The following is an 18,016-nucleotide window of genomic DNA, read 5'->3' as shown; positions in this document are numbered from 1 at the left end:
AGCCTGCCAGCTCCTGGGCCCCTCAAGACAAGAGGCTGGCAGGCTGGCCACCTTGGGGACTGAGGGGGGCTTTATTTGCCACCCTCTGAAAGTGCTGACTAGTGATGTACCGAACTGTTCGCCAGCGAATAGTTCCTGGAGAACATAGCGCGTTCGCTGCCGCGGGCGAACACATGGGCGGTTCGATCCGCCCCCTATTCGTCATCATTGAGCAAACTTTGACCCTGTGCCTCACGGTCAGCAGACACATTCCAGCAAATCAGCAGCAGACCCTCCCTTCCACACCCTCCCACCTCCCTCCCAGCATCCATTTTAGATTAATTCTGAAGCTGCATGCTTACTGAGAGGAGGGAAAGTGTAGCTGCTGTTCATTAGATAGGGAAATTGATAGCTAGGCTAGGGTATTCAGTGTCCACTACAATCCTGAAGGACTCATCTGATCTCTGCTGATGTTCTAGCCCTTTTTAGGGCTAGAACATCAGTCTACCAGGGCCGGATTAACATAGGGGCTGATGGAGCTGCAGCTCCAGGCCCAGGCCCATGGAATAGGCCCATTGAAAAAAAAAATAAAAAAAAATTTTTTTTTTTACTTTTTTTTTTTTTTTTTTTTTACACACACACACACACACTACTCTTAGGTTTGCCACCTGACTGGTATTTTACTGGCACAGACGGTATTTGAGACTGCCTGGCCGTGCCGGTATTGCAGTAATACTGGCAGTACAAATGCAGGTATTTTTCTCAGAATAAGTGGAGATTACTCTGCAATACCAGCACCGGCCAGTAGGGGGTCACTGTGTGTGGAGAGAGGCAGGGATAGGAAGTTACAGCATATCCCCATAGACATATAATACCTAGACTTCGCATTGACCTCGGGGGGCCATAAAATGCGGGCGCCATTTTGGGCCGGTCACCCGGTGTGGCATATATGTCTATATATTAGGACTTCTGTCCCTAATTTTTTTTAATTTACTTTGCCTTAGTGACAAATCTCACTTTAGTAAATAGTGATGTGACTGTTTGTTCTCCTATTCTCTTTATGCTATCTCCATGCGGACTTCAAAGTGCAAAAGACAGAGCTGACAATAATAAAGAGTTGTAAATATCTACATTTTATTTTGCACAGTTCCAAAATCCATATTAGCTAAAAATAGGTGAAAAGTAAATACATTACAAATCAGGCAAAGATCCAGTCCCAGTTTAAAACATGTATATTAAGATGATAGATTGTGGGGTTAGTTCACTAAACTTATAATTTTAGCAAACCTAAATCCAAATGCAACGCATAGTTTCAATCAGGAAATTCAAATAATTTCAATGTATTGAGTAAACTTAGTCGATAACGTAAATAACCACAGAGGTCTTAAAGCAGCAAATGTCAGTTAATTTTATTTAATATCCCAGGATTAAACATCATGCTACTGGATCTATACACCCTCCAGGTGGATTTTAAGACTAACCATGTTTACTTTGAGGACCTTGCTCTGCAGATCATAGACATGTCTATGCTGCAGATCACACTGTGACCGATCCAAGTCAATGCGGCGTCTAGTATTTTATGTCTATGCATATCCCTGCCTCTCTGTACTACTCACTGATCTCCCAGTGTCCCCCATCCAGTGTCGCTAGTGTCTCAGTGTCCCCAAGTCTCCCAGTGTCTGTGTCCCATGTCTCCCAGTGTCTGTGTCCCATGTCTCCCAGTGTCTGTGTCCCATGTCTCTGTGTGCCTAGTGTCACCATGTCTATGTCCACAACTGTCCCCATGTCTCCCAGTGTCCCCAAGTGTCTGTCTCACAGCCAGTGTCCCATAGTCTCCCAGTGTCCCATAGTCTCCCAGTGTCCCATAGTCTCCCATGTCTCTGTGTCCCTAGTGTCTGTGTCCCCATCTCTCCCAGTTTCCCTAAATGTCTGTGTCCCCATGTCTCCCAGTGTCCCCGGGTCTCAGTGTCCCCATGTCGCTCAGTGTCCTAGTGACATGGGGACACACTGAGACACTGGGAGAAATGGGGACACTGAGACACTGGGAGACTAGGGGACTGGGCAACATGGGGACACTGACACTGTGATACATAGGGACACTGAGACACTGGGTGACTTGCGAGACTGAGACACTGGGAGCAATCCATCTATACAGCAGAATCAAACTGTGAGTAGTTTGTTGGTGATTTTACAGATGTCACTCTGATGTCACTCCTTTTGATTATACAAAGGATTAAGGCTAGTATTTTGTTCCAAGAAAGGTGGCAACCTTAACTACTCTTCACATACTCTTGCTTAAAGTAGCACTATAGGGTCAGGAACACAATCATGTATTTCTGACCCTATTATGTTAAAACCACCAGGGCCGCCATCAGGGCATGACAACCGTGACAATTGTCACGGGCCCGGCGGTCCTGGGGGGCCCGGCCCGCGGCCGGATTGCTGGAGCGGGCCGGGACTGAGAAGAGGACTCATTTGTCGGGCGGGCTCGAGTCCTGACAGTAGGGGGGGCCCAGCAGCTTAGCCTCTGTGCCACTGGATGCTGGGCCCTCCTGTGTGCCGCCGGGAGAGAGCTGCCTGTCACCGTGCACTGTGACTGCAGACAGTGCACAAATCCGGATCCCTGTGACTCCTGCCTGCAGCTCCGCCTCCACGGGTGCAGAGCTGCAGACCATGATTGATTGTCAGCGAGCTCAGCCAATCAGAGCTCGCGAGACAATCTCCACATGGTCTGACTGCAGCTCTGAACCCGTGGAGGCGGAGCTGCAGACAGGAAGGAGAGCATGGGACCACGAGGGTGCTGCTGCTGCAGGAAAGATCACCAGGGACAGAGGTAAGTTATTTTATTGTCTCATTCTCACTGCCAACCTCCCCTCACTGCCACCCTCACCTCCCCCACTCACTGCCACTCTCACCTTCCCCCATCACTGCCACCCTCCCCTCCCCCACTCAATGCCAGTCTGACACCCTCACCCCCCCACTCACTGCCACCCTCACCTCCCCCATCACTGCCACCCTCCCCACTCACTGCCACCCTCCCACCCCCACTCACTGCCACCCTCCCTTCCCCCACTCACTACCATCCTCCCTTCCCTCACTCACTGCCATCCTCCCTTCCCCCATCACTGCCATCCTCCCTTCCCCCATCACTGCCACCCCACTCACTGCCACCCTCACCTCCCTCCACTCACTGCCACCCTCCCCTCCCCCACTCAATGCCAGTCTGCCACCCTCACCTCCCCCACTCACTGCCACCCTCACCTCCCCCACTCACTGCCACCCTCACCTCCCCCACTCACTGCCACCCTCCTGCTGCTGCAGGAAAGAAGATCACCAGGGACAGGGAGTCACTTCACTCTTGAGGTAAGTTAATTTATTGTCTCACTGCCACCCTCCCCTCACTGCCACCCTCACCTCACTCACTCACTGCCATCCTCCCTTCCCCCCATCACTGCCACCCTCCCCTCCCCCCATCACTGCCACCCTCCTCTCCCCCCATCACTGCCACCCTCCTCTCCCCCCATCACTGCCACCCTCCCCTCCCTCCATCACTGCCACCCTCCGCTCCCCCACTCAATGCCAGTCTGCCACCCTCACCTCCCCCACTCACTGCCACCCTCCCTTCCCCCATCACTGCCACCATCCCTTCCCCCCATCACTGCCATCCTCCCTTCCCCCATCACTGCCACCCTCCCCACTCACTACCACCCTCATCTCCCTCCACTCACTGCCACATCCCCTCCCCCACTCAATGCCAGTCTGCCACCCTCACCTCCCCCACTCACTGCTCCCCTCCCCTCCCGCAATCACTGCTACCCACACCTCCACTCACTCACTGTCACCCTCACCCCCACACAAAGTCATCCCCTTTACCATGCCACACTCACATCTATCCCTGCTAATCCTGTATCACACTCCCCTCCAACAACGTTGCCACACTCACATTAATACATCCAATCCTGTCACACTCAACACCCTTCGCTCTGCCACACTCACCATGTCATAATAATCCCTCAATCCTGTCACACTCCATCCTCCAACCATGCCACACTAGCACCAAATGGTGTCACACTCACTGATTCACACTTCAACCATGTCACACTGAACCTGAATATTAATCCTCCTTAAAGGGACACTCCAGGCACCCAGACCACTTCTGCCCATTGGAGTGGTCTGGGTGCCAACTCCCACTACCCTTAACCCTGCAAGTGTAATTATTTCAGTTTCATAAACTACAATATTTACCTTGCAGAGTTAACTCCTCTAATGGCGGTCTTCTAGACTAGACAGCCACTAGAGGACACTTCTGTGTTTATAGCACATGAAAAGTGTGCTATAACGGCACAAGACGTCCTCACGCTATGTGAGGACCTCCAGCGTCGCTGAAATCCCCATAGGAAAGCATTGAAAGCATTTTTCAATGTTTTCCTATGGGGAGGTCTAATGCGCGTTTGTTTGTGTGCGTCTCCCCCGCCGACGGCTGCGCATGCTCTATAGGTCTCCTCGTCTGATGTCGGTGGGGGAGGAGCGTGAGTGGATCCTGACCCAGCGCCGAGGGACATCGGCGCTGGATACAGGTAAGTCACTGAAGGGGTTTTAACCCCCTCAGCAACTTGGGATGGGGGGTGGGAGGGAGAGGGGACCTGCAGTGTTTTCCTGGCACTGGAGTGTCCCTTTAACCCCTTAAAGGACCACTCTAGGCACCCAGACCACTTCAGCTTAATGAAGTGGTCTTGGTGCTAGGTCCAGCTAGGGTTAACCCATTTTTTTTATAAACATAGCAGTTTCAGAGAAACTGCTATGTTTATAAATGGGTTAATCCAGCCCTCAAAGCCTCAAGTGGCAGCTCTTGCCCCGCGTGCTCATTCAGCCGAATGGGAGGAGAGGAGGAGGATCGGAGGAGAAGAGCTCCCTGCCCGGCGCTGGAGAAAGGTAAGTTTTAACCCCTTTCCTCTCCCCAGAGCCCGGTGGGAGGGGGACCCTGAGGGTGGGGGCACCCTCAGGGCACTATAGTGCCAGGAAAACGAGTATGGGGGCCCAGACCATTTGTTCTGTTAGGGGCCCGAAAATTTCTGGTGGCGGCCCTGAAAACCACCACCCTGCCCCCTTCTTGCCTCCCTAAGTATAGTAAAATATAACTTGTATTCAAGTCTGCAGCTGCTGGCTCTGCCTCTGAACTGACTGTCTGCTGACATCATCAGAAGTGGTGGTCTGAGCAAATTACAATACTTCCCCATAGGATTGTCTGAGACTGTCAACTAGGCAGATCAGGGGCAGAGCCAGCACAAGTCATAGCCCTGGCCAATCAGCATCTCCACATAAAGATAAATTGAATCAATGCATCTCTATGAGGAAAGTTCAGTGTCTGCATGCCGAGGGTGGAGACACTGAATAGCAGTGCTGCACACTAGGCAGTACTGCCCCAGGAAGCACCTCTAGCAGCCATCTAAGGAGTGGCAAAAGGTGTTTACTGCAAAAGGCCTGAATGGAATGATTCTACTAAGCAGAACAAATACAATAAGCTGTAGTTGTTCTGGTGACTATAGTGTCCCTTTAAGCTTGGAAGCTTAAGAGGGATGTATGGGAACAAAACTTGTGTGGACTGGCTGACAATAAAATTAGTTTAGGTAATGCAGACGTTGGTCTCTCTAACACTGTGGCATGTCCCCATTCATATACACTCACTACATACACCTTTTATCTGTCTCAGACTATATACCAGGAACTTCTGCCTGCTAGTAAGAAGGTAAGGAGACAAGTGGACCAGCGAGTGCTAGGGGACAGTCCTTAGAAAGCATTGAGTGAGCGCATCATTAGACGCATTTATGTCAAGCTCAGGGTGCTGCCTGCATAGTATGCCCTTAGTTGGACAGCCTGTAGGATTGGCAGGCAGCCTGACATGCATTCATGCCAGGCTGTCCTTCAAATTCTTTGGACAGACATGCCCCCTTTTTGGGCATGTTCTCCCCTTTTGGCAGGTCTGGTCACGTGATTCGCACCGGTGGCCACCCTTTTATCCCGCCCATTGACTGCCTGCTTCACTGGACACTGCTGTTAAGGGTTATGGATTTAATTGAAAGATATAAATTAGAGAGATATTAGCATAGAGTATGTGTTTTCTTGTAGCTGCATCCTATGAGTTTCCCTCCAGCACCATCTCCATCAGATACATGACGCTTGGGAGGTATGATTGTTTTAATGTTTTTGGTCGATAAGATTCCGTAATTAGGCCCATCATAATTGTCAGCACCAGGCCCAGTGTGCTCTTAATCCGGCCCTGCAGTCTACCTTTTTTTTTTCCCCTGTGTAATGTAATTGGAGTTGCCTGCCTGCCAGCTTCTGTGTCAGGCCCAGTGCCACCACTCATATCTGTTTTCACAATGGCTTATGCTTGACATTTAAAAAGAAAACATTTTTTTTCACTGTAATAGATTGAATAGCAGTTACTTGTCTTCAAGCGGGTGTGTCAGGCCTACAGCCTGTGCTCTGCAGACCTGTGCCAGTGCACATTGCCACTCATATCTGGTGTCTCTATAGCGTGTTTTACAAAGAAAAAAAGGTTTCCTGTGTAAGCTAATAGCAGTTAGTTGTCTGCAAGCGTCTGGGTGTCAGGCCTTCAGCGTGTGCTCTGCCAACCTCCGCAAGTGTAATTTGCCACTCATATCTGGTGTCTTTATAGCGTGCATTTAAAACCAAAAAACTTTTTTCACTGTAATAGATTGAAGAGCAGTTAGTTGTCTGCCAGCTTCTGTGTCAGGCTCAGTGGATACTGTGCCCATTTGCCCAGTGCCACCACTCATATCTGGTGTCTCTGTAGCGTGCTTTTACAAAGAAAAACAGTTTTCCAGTGTAAGCGAATAGCAGTCGGTGTCCTTAAAGCGGGTGTTTCAGGCCTTCAGCATGTGCCCTGCAGAAACCTGCCAGCGTACTTTGACAGTTGGCACTCATATCTGGTGTCTCTCTAGCGTGCTTTTACAAAGAAAAAAAGGTTTCCAGTGTAAGCTAATAGCAGTCAGTGTCCTTAAAGCGGGTGTGTCAGGCCTACAGCGTGTGCTCTGCAGAACTGTGCCAGTGCACATTGCCACTCATATCTTGGGTCACAATAGCGTGCATTTAAAACCAAAAAACATTTTTCACTGTTATAGATTGAATAGCCGTTACTTGTCTTCAAGCGGGTGTGTCAGGCCTACAGCGTGTACTCTGCAGACCTCTGCCATTGCACATTGCCACTCATATCTGGTCTCACAGTAGCTTGCACGCATAGTACCACTAATCCCCCAAAAAATGACTGACAGGCAGAGGCAGGCCACCCCCCAGGGGCCATCGTGGTCGTGGTGCTGTGATTCCCTTTGGCCCTAGAATAATGCCCAGTTTTCAGAGGCCACGTACCCTGAACTTGAAAAGTTCTGAGGACATAGTTGACTGGCTAACACAGGACACCCAATCTTCTACAGCCTCCGCTCGGAACCTTCACTCACCATCCTCCTCCATCTTAGCTTCAGGCACCTCTCAAGATACCACTCACCCGCCTGCCGCCACCACCAAAACTAGCACCACAGCCGCTTTACTTGGTATGTCAGAGGAGTTATTCACACATCCGTTTGAAGAAATGAGTGATGCGCAACCATTATTGCCAGAGGATGTAGATAACAGGGATATGTCTCAGGCAGGCAGCATTACACACATGGACGTACGGTGTGATGATGCTGATGTTGTACCTGCTGCTGCTTCCTTTGCTGAGTTGTCAGATACAAGTGAAGCGGTTGATGATGAAGATGCGTCCATGGATGTCACGTGGGTGCCCGCTCGGCAAGAAGAAGAACAGGGCGAAAGTTCAGATGGGGAGACAGAGAGGAGGAGGAGGAGACGAGTTTGAAGCAGGGGGAGGTCGTCGCAAGGAGCTAGTGGCACAGTCAGACAGCATGCATCGGCACCCGGTGTCAGCCCGACAGCACGCCAATCAACGCATGCTGTGTCCACCACCAGAATGCCGTCATTGCAGAGCTCAGCAGTGTGGATTTTTTTTGTGTGTCTGCCTCTGACAACAGCGATGCCATTTGCAACCTGTGCCAAAAGAAACTGAGTCGTGGGAAGTCCAACACCCACCTAGGTACAACTGCTTTGCGTAGGCTCATGATCTCACATCGCAAACGCCTATGGGATCAACACATGAGTACAAGCAGCACGCCTACTCTAAGCCGCCATCCTCCTCCTGGTCCAGCATCTTCAGCCACGTCAACCACTGCTGTCCTCCTTGCCCCCTCTCAACCATCCGCCACTCCGTCTCCCACCTTGAGCAGTTCCCGCTCATCTGCCCACAGTCAGGTGTCTGTCAAGGACATGTTTGAGCGTAAGAAGCCAATGTTACAAAGTCACCCCCTTTCCCAGCGTCTGACAGTTGGCTTGTCCAAACTATTAGCCGGTGAGCTTTTACCATACAAGCTGGTGGAGCCTGAGGCGTTCAAAAAATTTGTAGCTATTGGGACACCGCAGTGGAAGGTACCCGGCCAAAATTTCTTTTCACAAAAGGCAATCCCCAACCTGTACTCGATTGTGCAAAAGGAAGTAATTGCATGTCTGGCACACAGTGTTGGGGCAAGGGTCCATCTGACCACTGATACCTGGTCTGCAAAGCATGGTCAGGGCAGGTATATCACCTACACTGCGCATTGGGTAAACCTGCTGACGGCTGCCAAGCATGGAATGCATGGCTCTGCAGAGGAGTTGGTGACACCGCCACGACTTGCAGGCGGTCCTGCTGCCACCTCCTCTACTCCTCCTACTCCATCCTCTTCCATAACCTCCTCGGCTGAGTCCTCTTCTGCTGCTGCGTCTTGCTCCACATCAACGGCACCCCCCCAGCTCCCCAGGTACTATTCCACATCCCGGATACGGCAGTGTCACGCCGTCTTGGGTTTGACTTGCTTGAAAGCAGAGAGTCACACCGGACAAGCACTCCTGTCTGCCCTGAACGCACAGGTGGAAAAGTGGCTGACTCCGCAGCAACTGGATATCGGCAAAGTGGTTTGTGACAACGGAACAAATTTTTTAGCGGCATTGAAGTTGGGCAAGTTGACACATGTGCCGTGCATGGCACATGTGTGTAATCTGATCGTACAACGCTTTGTGCATAAGTACACAGGCTTACAGGACGTCCTGAAGCAGGCCAGGAAGGTGTGTGTGGCCATTTCAGGCGTTCCTACACGGCCATGGCTCACTTTGCCGATATCCAGCGGCGAAACAACATGCCAGTGAGGCGCTTGATTTGCAACAGCCCGACACATTGGAATTCAACACTCCTAATGTTCGACCGCCTGCTCCAACAAGAAAAAGCTGTTAATGAATATTTGTATTACCAGGGTGCTAGGAAAGCCTCTGGGGAGCTGGGAATTTTTTTGCTACGTTACTGGACGCTCATGCGTCCTTTTGAGGAGGTGACAAACCTAGTCAGTCGCAACGAAGGCACCATCAGCTACATCATACCATTTGTTTTCTTCCTGGAGCGTGCCCTGCGAAGAGTGCTGGATCAGGCCGTAGATGAGCGTGAAGAGGAAGAGTTGTGGTCACCATCACCACCAGAAACAGCCTTATCAGCATTGCTTGCTGGACCTGCGGCAACGCTGGAAGAGGATTGTGAGGAAGAGGAGTCAGAGGAGGAATGTGGCTTTGAGGAGGAGGAGGAAGACCAACCACAACAGGCATCCCAGGGTGCTTGTTGTCACCTATCTGGTACCCGTGGTGTTGTACGTGGCTGGGGGGAAGAACATACCTTCATTGACATCAGTGAGGAGGAGGAACGGGAAATGAGTAGCTCGGCATCCAACCTTGTGCAAATGGGGTCTTTCATGCTGTTGTGCCTGTTGAGGGACCCTTGTATAAAAAGGCTGAAGGAGAACGACCTGTACTGGGTGTCCACGCTACTAGACCCCCGGTATAAGCAGAAAGTGGCGGAAATGTTACCGAATTACAACAAGTCGGAAAGGATGCAGCATTTGCAAAATCATTTAAAAAGTATGCTTTACACAGCGTATAAGGGTGATGTCACAGCACAACGGGAATCTAACAGGGGAGAGGTGGAAGTCATCCTCCTCCTCCCACGACCACGCCGGCAAGGACAGGACGCTTTAAAGACGTGTTGTTGATGGAGGACATGTGGACCTTTTTAAGTCCTATGCATCGCCACAGCCCTTCGGGATCCACCCTCAGAGAGCGACTCGACCGACAGGTAGCAGACTACCTCGCCTTAACTGCAGATATCGACACTCTGAGGAGCGATGAACCCCTTGACTACTGGGTGTGCAGGCTTGACCTGTGGCCTGAGCTATCCCAATTTGCGATAGAACTTCTGGCCTGCCCCGCTTCAAGTGTCCTGTCAGAAAGGACCTTCAGTGCAGCAGGAGGTATTGTCACTGAGAAGAGAAGTCGCCTAGGTCAAAAAAGTCTAGATTACCTCACCTTTATTAAGATGAATGAGGGAACACAACCCCCTCCTCCTCCTTCCTCAGATACGCCTCCCATATGTTCCTGGCTTCCACTCTGTGGTGTGGGGGGTGTAGCCGCTGGCAGGTTTTTGTTTCATATGCTAGGTTTAGGGAGATCTGTTGGAGAAGGCTAGATCTCTCCGGTGGCTGTTGTTGTTTCCACCCTCTGGCTATTAATAAGTTGGCAGCAATCAAAATATGATATGTTAGGTCGGCATGTGCTTTTGGGAATGGGTCAATCGAGATGAAGAGTAGGGCATTTTCTGGTCTCAGGTTGGTTCTCGTGACCAGTGCCCCTTGTATAGCCCCCTCAACTGCCTTCCAGTATCCTCTGATGGCCGAGCAGGCCCACCAGATGTGGAGCATTGTGCCCTACTCTTTTAAACATCTCCAGCAAAGTCTCGAGGTGTTGGGATATATGGTCGCTAGTCTAGTCGGTACCAAGTACCACCTATATTGTATCTTGCGCATTAGCTCTAGGTGGGATGCGCATCTGGATCTACCTTTATGGGCTATGAAGGCTTGGTTCCATTGTTCTTCTGAGAAGACTGTACTCAAATCCTTATGCCATGCCTCCCAGGTGTGCGGTTCCTAAAATCGCTGCCATATACACGTCCACTGATAGGAGACGCAACAGGTATTAAACTGATCAGAATAATACTAAACACACCACTCCTATCTGGTGGCACATTAGATTGCACGCGCAGTGACCCAAATGTGAAGTAGGAGGACCGACCAAGCATCTTCTTCCATCTCCCTGTTACAGAAATCACTGCCATATACATATAAGTTGTACATGATGTCCAGGATAGTTTTCCAGGGACAAATGTTGTAGCCTGTTGAACGAGGTGACCTTGCTCGGGTCCCAGGTGTGCAGTTCCTAAAATCGCTGCCATATACACGTCCACTGATAGGAGACGCAACAGGTATTAAACTGATAAGAATAGTACTACCTAACACACCTTATAATAACGCAGAGAGAGGCAACGCAGAGAGAGTAGTCTGAAGAAGAGGAGTCAGAGGAGGAAGGTGGCTTTGAGGAGGAGGAAGACCAAACACAGCAGGCGTCCCAGGGGGCATGTTGTCATCTTTCGGGGACCCTTGGTGTTGTATTTGGCTGGGTGGAGGAAGAGACCTTCAATGACATCAGTGAGGACAAGGAACGGGACATGGCTAGCTTGGTATCCAACCTTGTGCAAATGGACTGTTTGCGGTTGTTTGCGGTGCGTTAAACGGGGAGTTTGGTCTGTCACTACCTGATCGATACAACATCATACAGTAGGTCCCCCCCCTCATTATTTTTATGGCACCCACCCACCGCTCTTGGGTGGGGGGCAGGGGGAGGACAGTAGGTCCCCCCCATTGTGATTTATGCCCCCCACCCACCGCGCAGGGGTGGGGGCCGGGGGGGAGGACAGTAGGTCCCCCACCTTATCCTTATTTACTGAATATTCCCCTGTATAACAATGTTTGGCATTTAGTGAATATTACCCATTCTGCTCTGTGGCAGTGTGTATCAGGGATCCTTAGGATAGGTGTCAATCCATATCTGCCAAGTGACCCTATGTAGGGGGAACAGTCCCTATTCTGCTCTGTGTCAGTGTGTATCAGGGGCTTTGAGGACCGGTGTCAATCCATACCTGCCAAGTGACCATATGTAAGGGGAACAGTCCCTATTCTGCTCTGTGTCCGTGTGCATCAGGGGCTCTGAGGACAGGTGTCAATCCATATGTCAAGGTGTCAATATGTCATATGTCAGGTGTCAATCCATATTCATTGCGATTTAGGAATGTTAGGTGATTTCTGCCCTTTATGGATTAAAACCAGACTCTGCATCAACTGTGTAATTTTCCATGGGAGTTTTGCCATGGATCCCCCTCCGGCATGCCACAGTCCAGGTGTTAGTCCCCTTGAAACAACTTTTCCATCACTTTTGTGGCCAGAAAGAGTCCCTGTGGGTTTTAAAATTCGCCTGCCCATTGAAGTCAATGGTGCTTTGCCCGGTTCGCGAACGTTTGCGGAAGTTCCCGTTCGCGAACCGAAAATTTCGGGTTCGCGACATCACTAGTGCTGACCAAGCCAAATGCCTTGTCAGCCTTGCGCTAAATACAATGCTGCCTGAGTCATATAACACAAGAATGATTCTCACAGTAATGTGTCTTTAAACATCAATAAATGTGTTTAGAAATCAGTCTGTGTAAATAAGTTACATTGTTCTTGTTCTAAATTACATTTTAGTTGCGTAAACACCTATTCGTAAGTTACTTAACCCTTCTCAAAACAGCCCCACCCACACCTTAAAATTAAAGTACCCCAAACATAGAGACCTATCTTGAGGACAGCTTGCCCAGCCATCCTAAACTCCCTGCAAATCTGGGACCAGGTAAAGGGTAAATTTGTACTGGGAAACAATCCCTCGCCTCTAACCCAAGTCCTCAGGAACCGAGCTTTCCCTCTGGGACTAACAGCCAGGGACTTCAGAGGTATAGAAGCCAGAGGACTGCAACGATACCTACACCTATATGTAAACAATCACATAGTGCCCTTTGAACACCTGAACACTAAGGCCCCACTCCAAACTAGGGACTATTTACAGTACCTGCAACTCAGGGACTTCACCCGTACAGCAGAGATCCAAATAGCAGCAAACACTAAAACGCTGCTACGAGGAAACGACATAGACCAAACTAATTATGGCAAGTGCCGCGCGCGCATTCAAAGTGTCCATAGGAAAGCATTTCTCAATGCATTCCTATGGACGCTCAGCACGATGGAGGCATAATATGCCTCCAGCGTCGCAGATGCGCCTCTAGTGGCTGTCTTCACCCCAACTGTAAACATAGCAGTTTCTCTGAAACTGCTATGTTTGCATCTGAAGGGTAAAAACCTGAGGGACCTGGCACCCAGACCACTTCATTGAGCTGAAGTGGTCTGGGTGACTATAGTGTCCCTTTAACAACTTAACTTAGATGTTTTGTAACTGCCTTCTTGAATTTAATTTCTCACATATACTTTGACATTTGTATCCTTATAGTAACGGAACGCAGTAATATTTTAATTTAGAACTGGTTACAGTTTTGTATATTGTGACAGCCATCTGCATAGAAAGTGAGCTTTGTTTCCAACTGAAAAACAAAACTTTGGCTTCGTAACACATACATAATATATAATCAGACATGTACCTTACAATATTAAATTATAACCACACCCTAATTAATGTATTGGAGTCTGCAGATGTTAAAACATGAAACATCACTATGTAAATGCATCCAAAACCACATAACAAAGAGAAAATTAATTATATACTGATTTATGAAAGATATTTGTAAAAATATAATGTTGGTTTAGCTACGTATGTGTTAAAGTTAAAATAAAAAATAACATATGTATGCTGCACAGTATTAAGTATACTATATTTAACCATACTTTGGCTATTTAACTATACTTTACTATGTGACTTCCCATAATTTTTTGTATTTACTGATCCCTGTAAACCTATCTGTGAAGAGTGGAAAATAAAATTAAAGGGACACTATAGTCACCAAAACAACTTTAGCTTAATGAAGCATTTTATTGTGTATAGAACGTGCCCCTGTAGTCTTACTGCTCAATTCTTTGCCATTTAGGAGTTGAACCACTTTTTTATGCAGCCTTAGTCACACCTCCCTGCATGTGACTTAAACAACTTTCCTAAAAAAATTCTGTAAAGAAATATCTAATGTTTACACTTCCTTTATTGCAAATTCTGTTTAATTTAGAATTTCTTATCTCTTGCTCTGTTAATAGATTGTAAAGCCTACATGCGTTTCTTGTGTGTAATTAAAGTTCCATTTACAGAGCAGCAGATAAAAACGTTTAAGTTACATCCGATCTGAAAATGAAACCATTTTTCTTTTTTTTTAAATGTAGGCTGTGTCAGCCACAGCCAGGGGAGGTGTGGCTAGGGCTGCATAAACAGATACAAAAGTGATTGAAGCCAGGGGAGGTGTGGCTAGGGCTGCATAAACAGATACAAAAGTGATTGAAGCTGCATAAACAGATACAAAAGTGCATAAACAGATACAAAAGTGATTTAACTCCTAAATGGCAGAGAATTGAGCCGTGAGACTTCAGAGGCATAAACTATACACAAAAACTGCTTCATTAAACTAAAGTTGTTTTGGTGACGACAATATTGTCCATTTAAATTTATAAATTCCCACATCTTTATTCCTGTCTTGGCTCCCTGTCAATCATTGTTGTAGGCTCTGTCCTTTTGTCGTCATTGAGAGAGCATACAGAAAAGAGCAGAAATGTATTAATGCTTCACCTTTTTATCGTGTGCCCTGGCTGTACCAAGACTGAGCCAAGTGTGATGTCATTTGCAAAATCTTTAATGTACGTTTAAAAGAAAATGTAACTTGTGTTAACCTTCTTTATGATATGCTCTAAGTGATTCTTCTGAGAAGACTGTACTCAAATCCTTATGCCATGCCTCCCAGGTGTGCGGTTCCTAAAATCGCTGCCATATACACGTCCACTGATAGGAGACGCAACAGGTATTAAACTGATCAGAATAATACTAAACACACCACTCCTATCTGGTGGCACATTAGATTGCACGCGCAGTGACCCAAATGTGAAGTAGGAGGACCGACCAAGCATCTTCTTCCATCTCCCTGTTACAGAAATCACTGCCATATACATATAAGTTGTACATGATGTCCAGGATAGTTTTCCAGGGACAAATGTTGTAGCCTGTTGAACGAGGTGACCTTGCTCGGGTCCCAGGTGTGCAGTTCCTAAAATCGCTGCCATATACACGTCCACTGATAGGAGACGCAACAGGTATTAAACTGATAAGAATAGTACTACCTAACACACCTTATAATAACGCAGAGAGAGGCAACGCAGAGAGAGTAGTCTGAAGAAGAGGAGTCAGAGGAGGAAGGTGGCTTTGAGGAGGAGGAAGACCAAACACAGCAGGCGTCCCAGGGGGCATGTTGTCATCTTTCGGGGACCCTTGGTGTTGTATTTGGCTGGGTGGAGGAAGAGACCTTCAATGACATCAGTGAGGACAAGGAACGGGACATGGCTAGCTTGGTATCCAACCTTGTGCAAATGGACTGTTTGCGGTTGTTTGCGGTGCGTTAAACGGGGAGTTTGGTCTGTCACTACCTGATCGATACAACATCATACAGTAGGTCCCCCCCCTCATTATTTTTCTTGTGTGTAATTAAAGTTCCATTTACAGAGCAGCAGATAAAAACGTTTAAGTTACATCCGATCTGAAAATGAAACCATTTTTCTTTTTTTTTAAATGTAGGCTGTGTCAGCCACAGCCAGGGGAGGCCTTCTTTATGATATGCTCTAAGTGATTTTCTGTGGGATTTTTTTTTTTTTATACATTGGTGTAATGATTTTAAGAAGTGACGGCACCTCGTCAATTTCCAGAGTATCAATATCAGTCATAAAACCAGTTAAAACAAAATAGAGCAAATAACCTGTAAACGTATGAAATCTCTGGTCCATCAGTGGTCCAACCGTATTCGGTCATTTTCTTTCTCAGGTGGAAAGAATTTCGGATGGCTCCCTCGTATCGTTCTTGTCGTGTCTTAAAATAAAGATTCTCTCGGCTGAAAGCAGGGTCTGTGATAACAGCAAGCACTGAACAAAAAAAATAAGAAGAAAATGAAAAAGCAGGTTATAGGTTAAAAAGGCACCTGTTCAAATTGGGCTAAATATTGTCACATTTTTATAGCATATATTAAATTTTAGTAAACACATTGCATATGCTTTTGGCAAATGGAAATTGGACTTGCAAATGGGAAAATGTAAGAATATCCCCATTTCTCCAACTTGTTTCTTGTGGTTTAAAGAAAATATGGCATAAAATACCTAATTGTGTAGCGCTCAGAAATAATGTCTGGCCCGTGGGGTACCAAGTTTACCCCTTCAAATAGAGTATTGAAGTGTACCCGAAGATACATAAAATGACAAAAAAACAAGGCAAAAAATAATAGTGCAGATGGTCTAAAAAGTTCTAATCTAGTGTTAAACGAAAAGCTACACTCACATGTTCTGGAGCCTATATAGTATAGGCTCCGTAAGATGGACCTTTTTGCTCTTAGGGTATCAACACACCACTCTCACCATATCGTCTCCTCCTCAGGGGATATAGGAAGAAAAACAACCAATGTGTAGTATTGTAAAGTGGTGAACTTAAATCTAATGGGAAGTATTAGGCTCACCTGTGTTAGAGCCTTCAAATCCTGGGTCTAAGGGTAATATGCAGAGTGCCAATTTTCTGGGGATGGCACCACTCCAATAAAGATTCTCTAAGGCTTCAGAGGACTTTGTTCGAATAATATTAAAAACGTATTACATATTAAATCATATATAGTAAGTGCTATAGAAAACAAAAGTGGTTCTAGCTTTTCATTTAACACAAGATTATAACTTTTCTATACCATCTGCACTATTATTTTTAACCTTTTTTTTTCACTTTATGTATCTTCGAGTACACTTCAATACTGTATTTGAGGGGTAAACCTGGTACCCCCACAGGTCAGACATTATTTCTGAGCGCTCCATCAATAGGTATTTTATGCCTATTTTATTTTGCTATTTTATGTATTGTGGATAAAAGGGTATCCTACATTAAGTGTTGAGCTGCTCATCACGAAGACCCTTTATTGTATCACATACTACCTCCTAGTAGGTTTTTTTTTTTTATATCTTGTGGTTTAAAGTTAGCAATTTAGTCGTCCATTACCTTCAAATCAATGTTTATTGAACATGTTCCCATGTAATTAGAGAAACTCTTATTATACTTGAGCACAGGGCAGTGACGTGCCCCCATATCCCTTTTCTATTCTTGTTAAATGAATAACCTTGGTAGCATTATTTATTAAACATCAGATTAGTGTTTTAAAACCCAAATAGCAAAATTCACGAATTGGAAAAGATTTTCAATGCAGCTCTCATCACAGCTTGGAAATTTTACCACGAATCCTTTAGTAATGGATCCCACTGTCATTCACTGCGCTGCAGAATATGTTAGCGCTATATAAATAATGATAATTAAAATGAATTACACTCACCAACTGATCTCCGCAGACGTGTCTCATCTGCAGATCCATCCAGCACATTCGTGAGAGTTTCGACATTAAAAGAAGGGGATTCCCTCTCGCTGGCAAGTTCAGGGTTAACATCTCTGCCTGCGTTTGCTTTAAACCAAGCCATGGTGGATTTCATGCACTCTGCCTTCCTGGGTTATGATCACCGAACACTACAGCTCTTAACCAAGGATAACTATTGGCTGGTGTGAGGAGGGGGTGTTTCCTAGGGATTATGAAACACACTGGGAGTGTGCAAGTCTGGTTTTTGCACTCCCTTAACCCCTCCCATGTACAGACCTAGGACTCAGAGCTAAGGTCACAGCAATGAGATATGCTTGGCAAACTGGGTGAGAAGTAACACATTTTAGATATAAAGGAGATATCTGATAAATGTTTGTCTATCTAATCATCTTTAAGGTTAAGGTTTATGTGACTGTTACTTTGTTGCGTTTTGTA

The 18,016-nt window shown here is 47.0% G+C and overlaps 1 protein-coding gene across 1 annotated transcript in view; it reads right to left on the bottom strand.

Annotated features, from left to right (window-relative positions):
* The window catches only part of ACOX2 (acyl-CoA oxidase 2), an 81,498-nt gene extending 63,784 nt beyond the window's left edge, over positions 1-17,714 (bottom strand). Inside the window, exons 1-2 of the mRNA XM_063426862.1 lie at positions 17,543-17,714; positions 15,944-16,106 (exon numbers count right to left, since the gene is read on the bottom strand). Of these exons, the coding sequence (XP_063282932.1) occupies positions 15,944-16,106; positions 17,543-17,696 (317 nt within the window). The 5' untranslated portion in view covers positions 17,697-17,714. The remainder of the gene's footprint in view (positions 1-15,943; positions 16,107-17,542) is intronic.
* Positions 17,715-18,016: the final 302 nt, after the last annotated feature.

Source organism: Pelobates fuscus, chromosome 7 (genome assembly GCF_036172605.1).
Source record: "Pelobates fuscus isolate aPelFus1 chromosome 7, aPelFus1.pri, whole genome shotgun sequence".
In the NCBI taxonomy this organism is placed as follows: Eukaryota; Metazoa; Chordata; class Amphibia; order Anura; family Pelobatidae; genus Pelobates; species Pelobates fuscus.
This window is presented reverse-complemented; position numbering and strand designations above follow the sequence as displayed.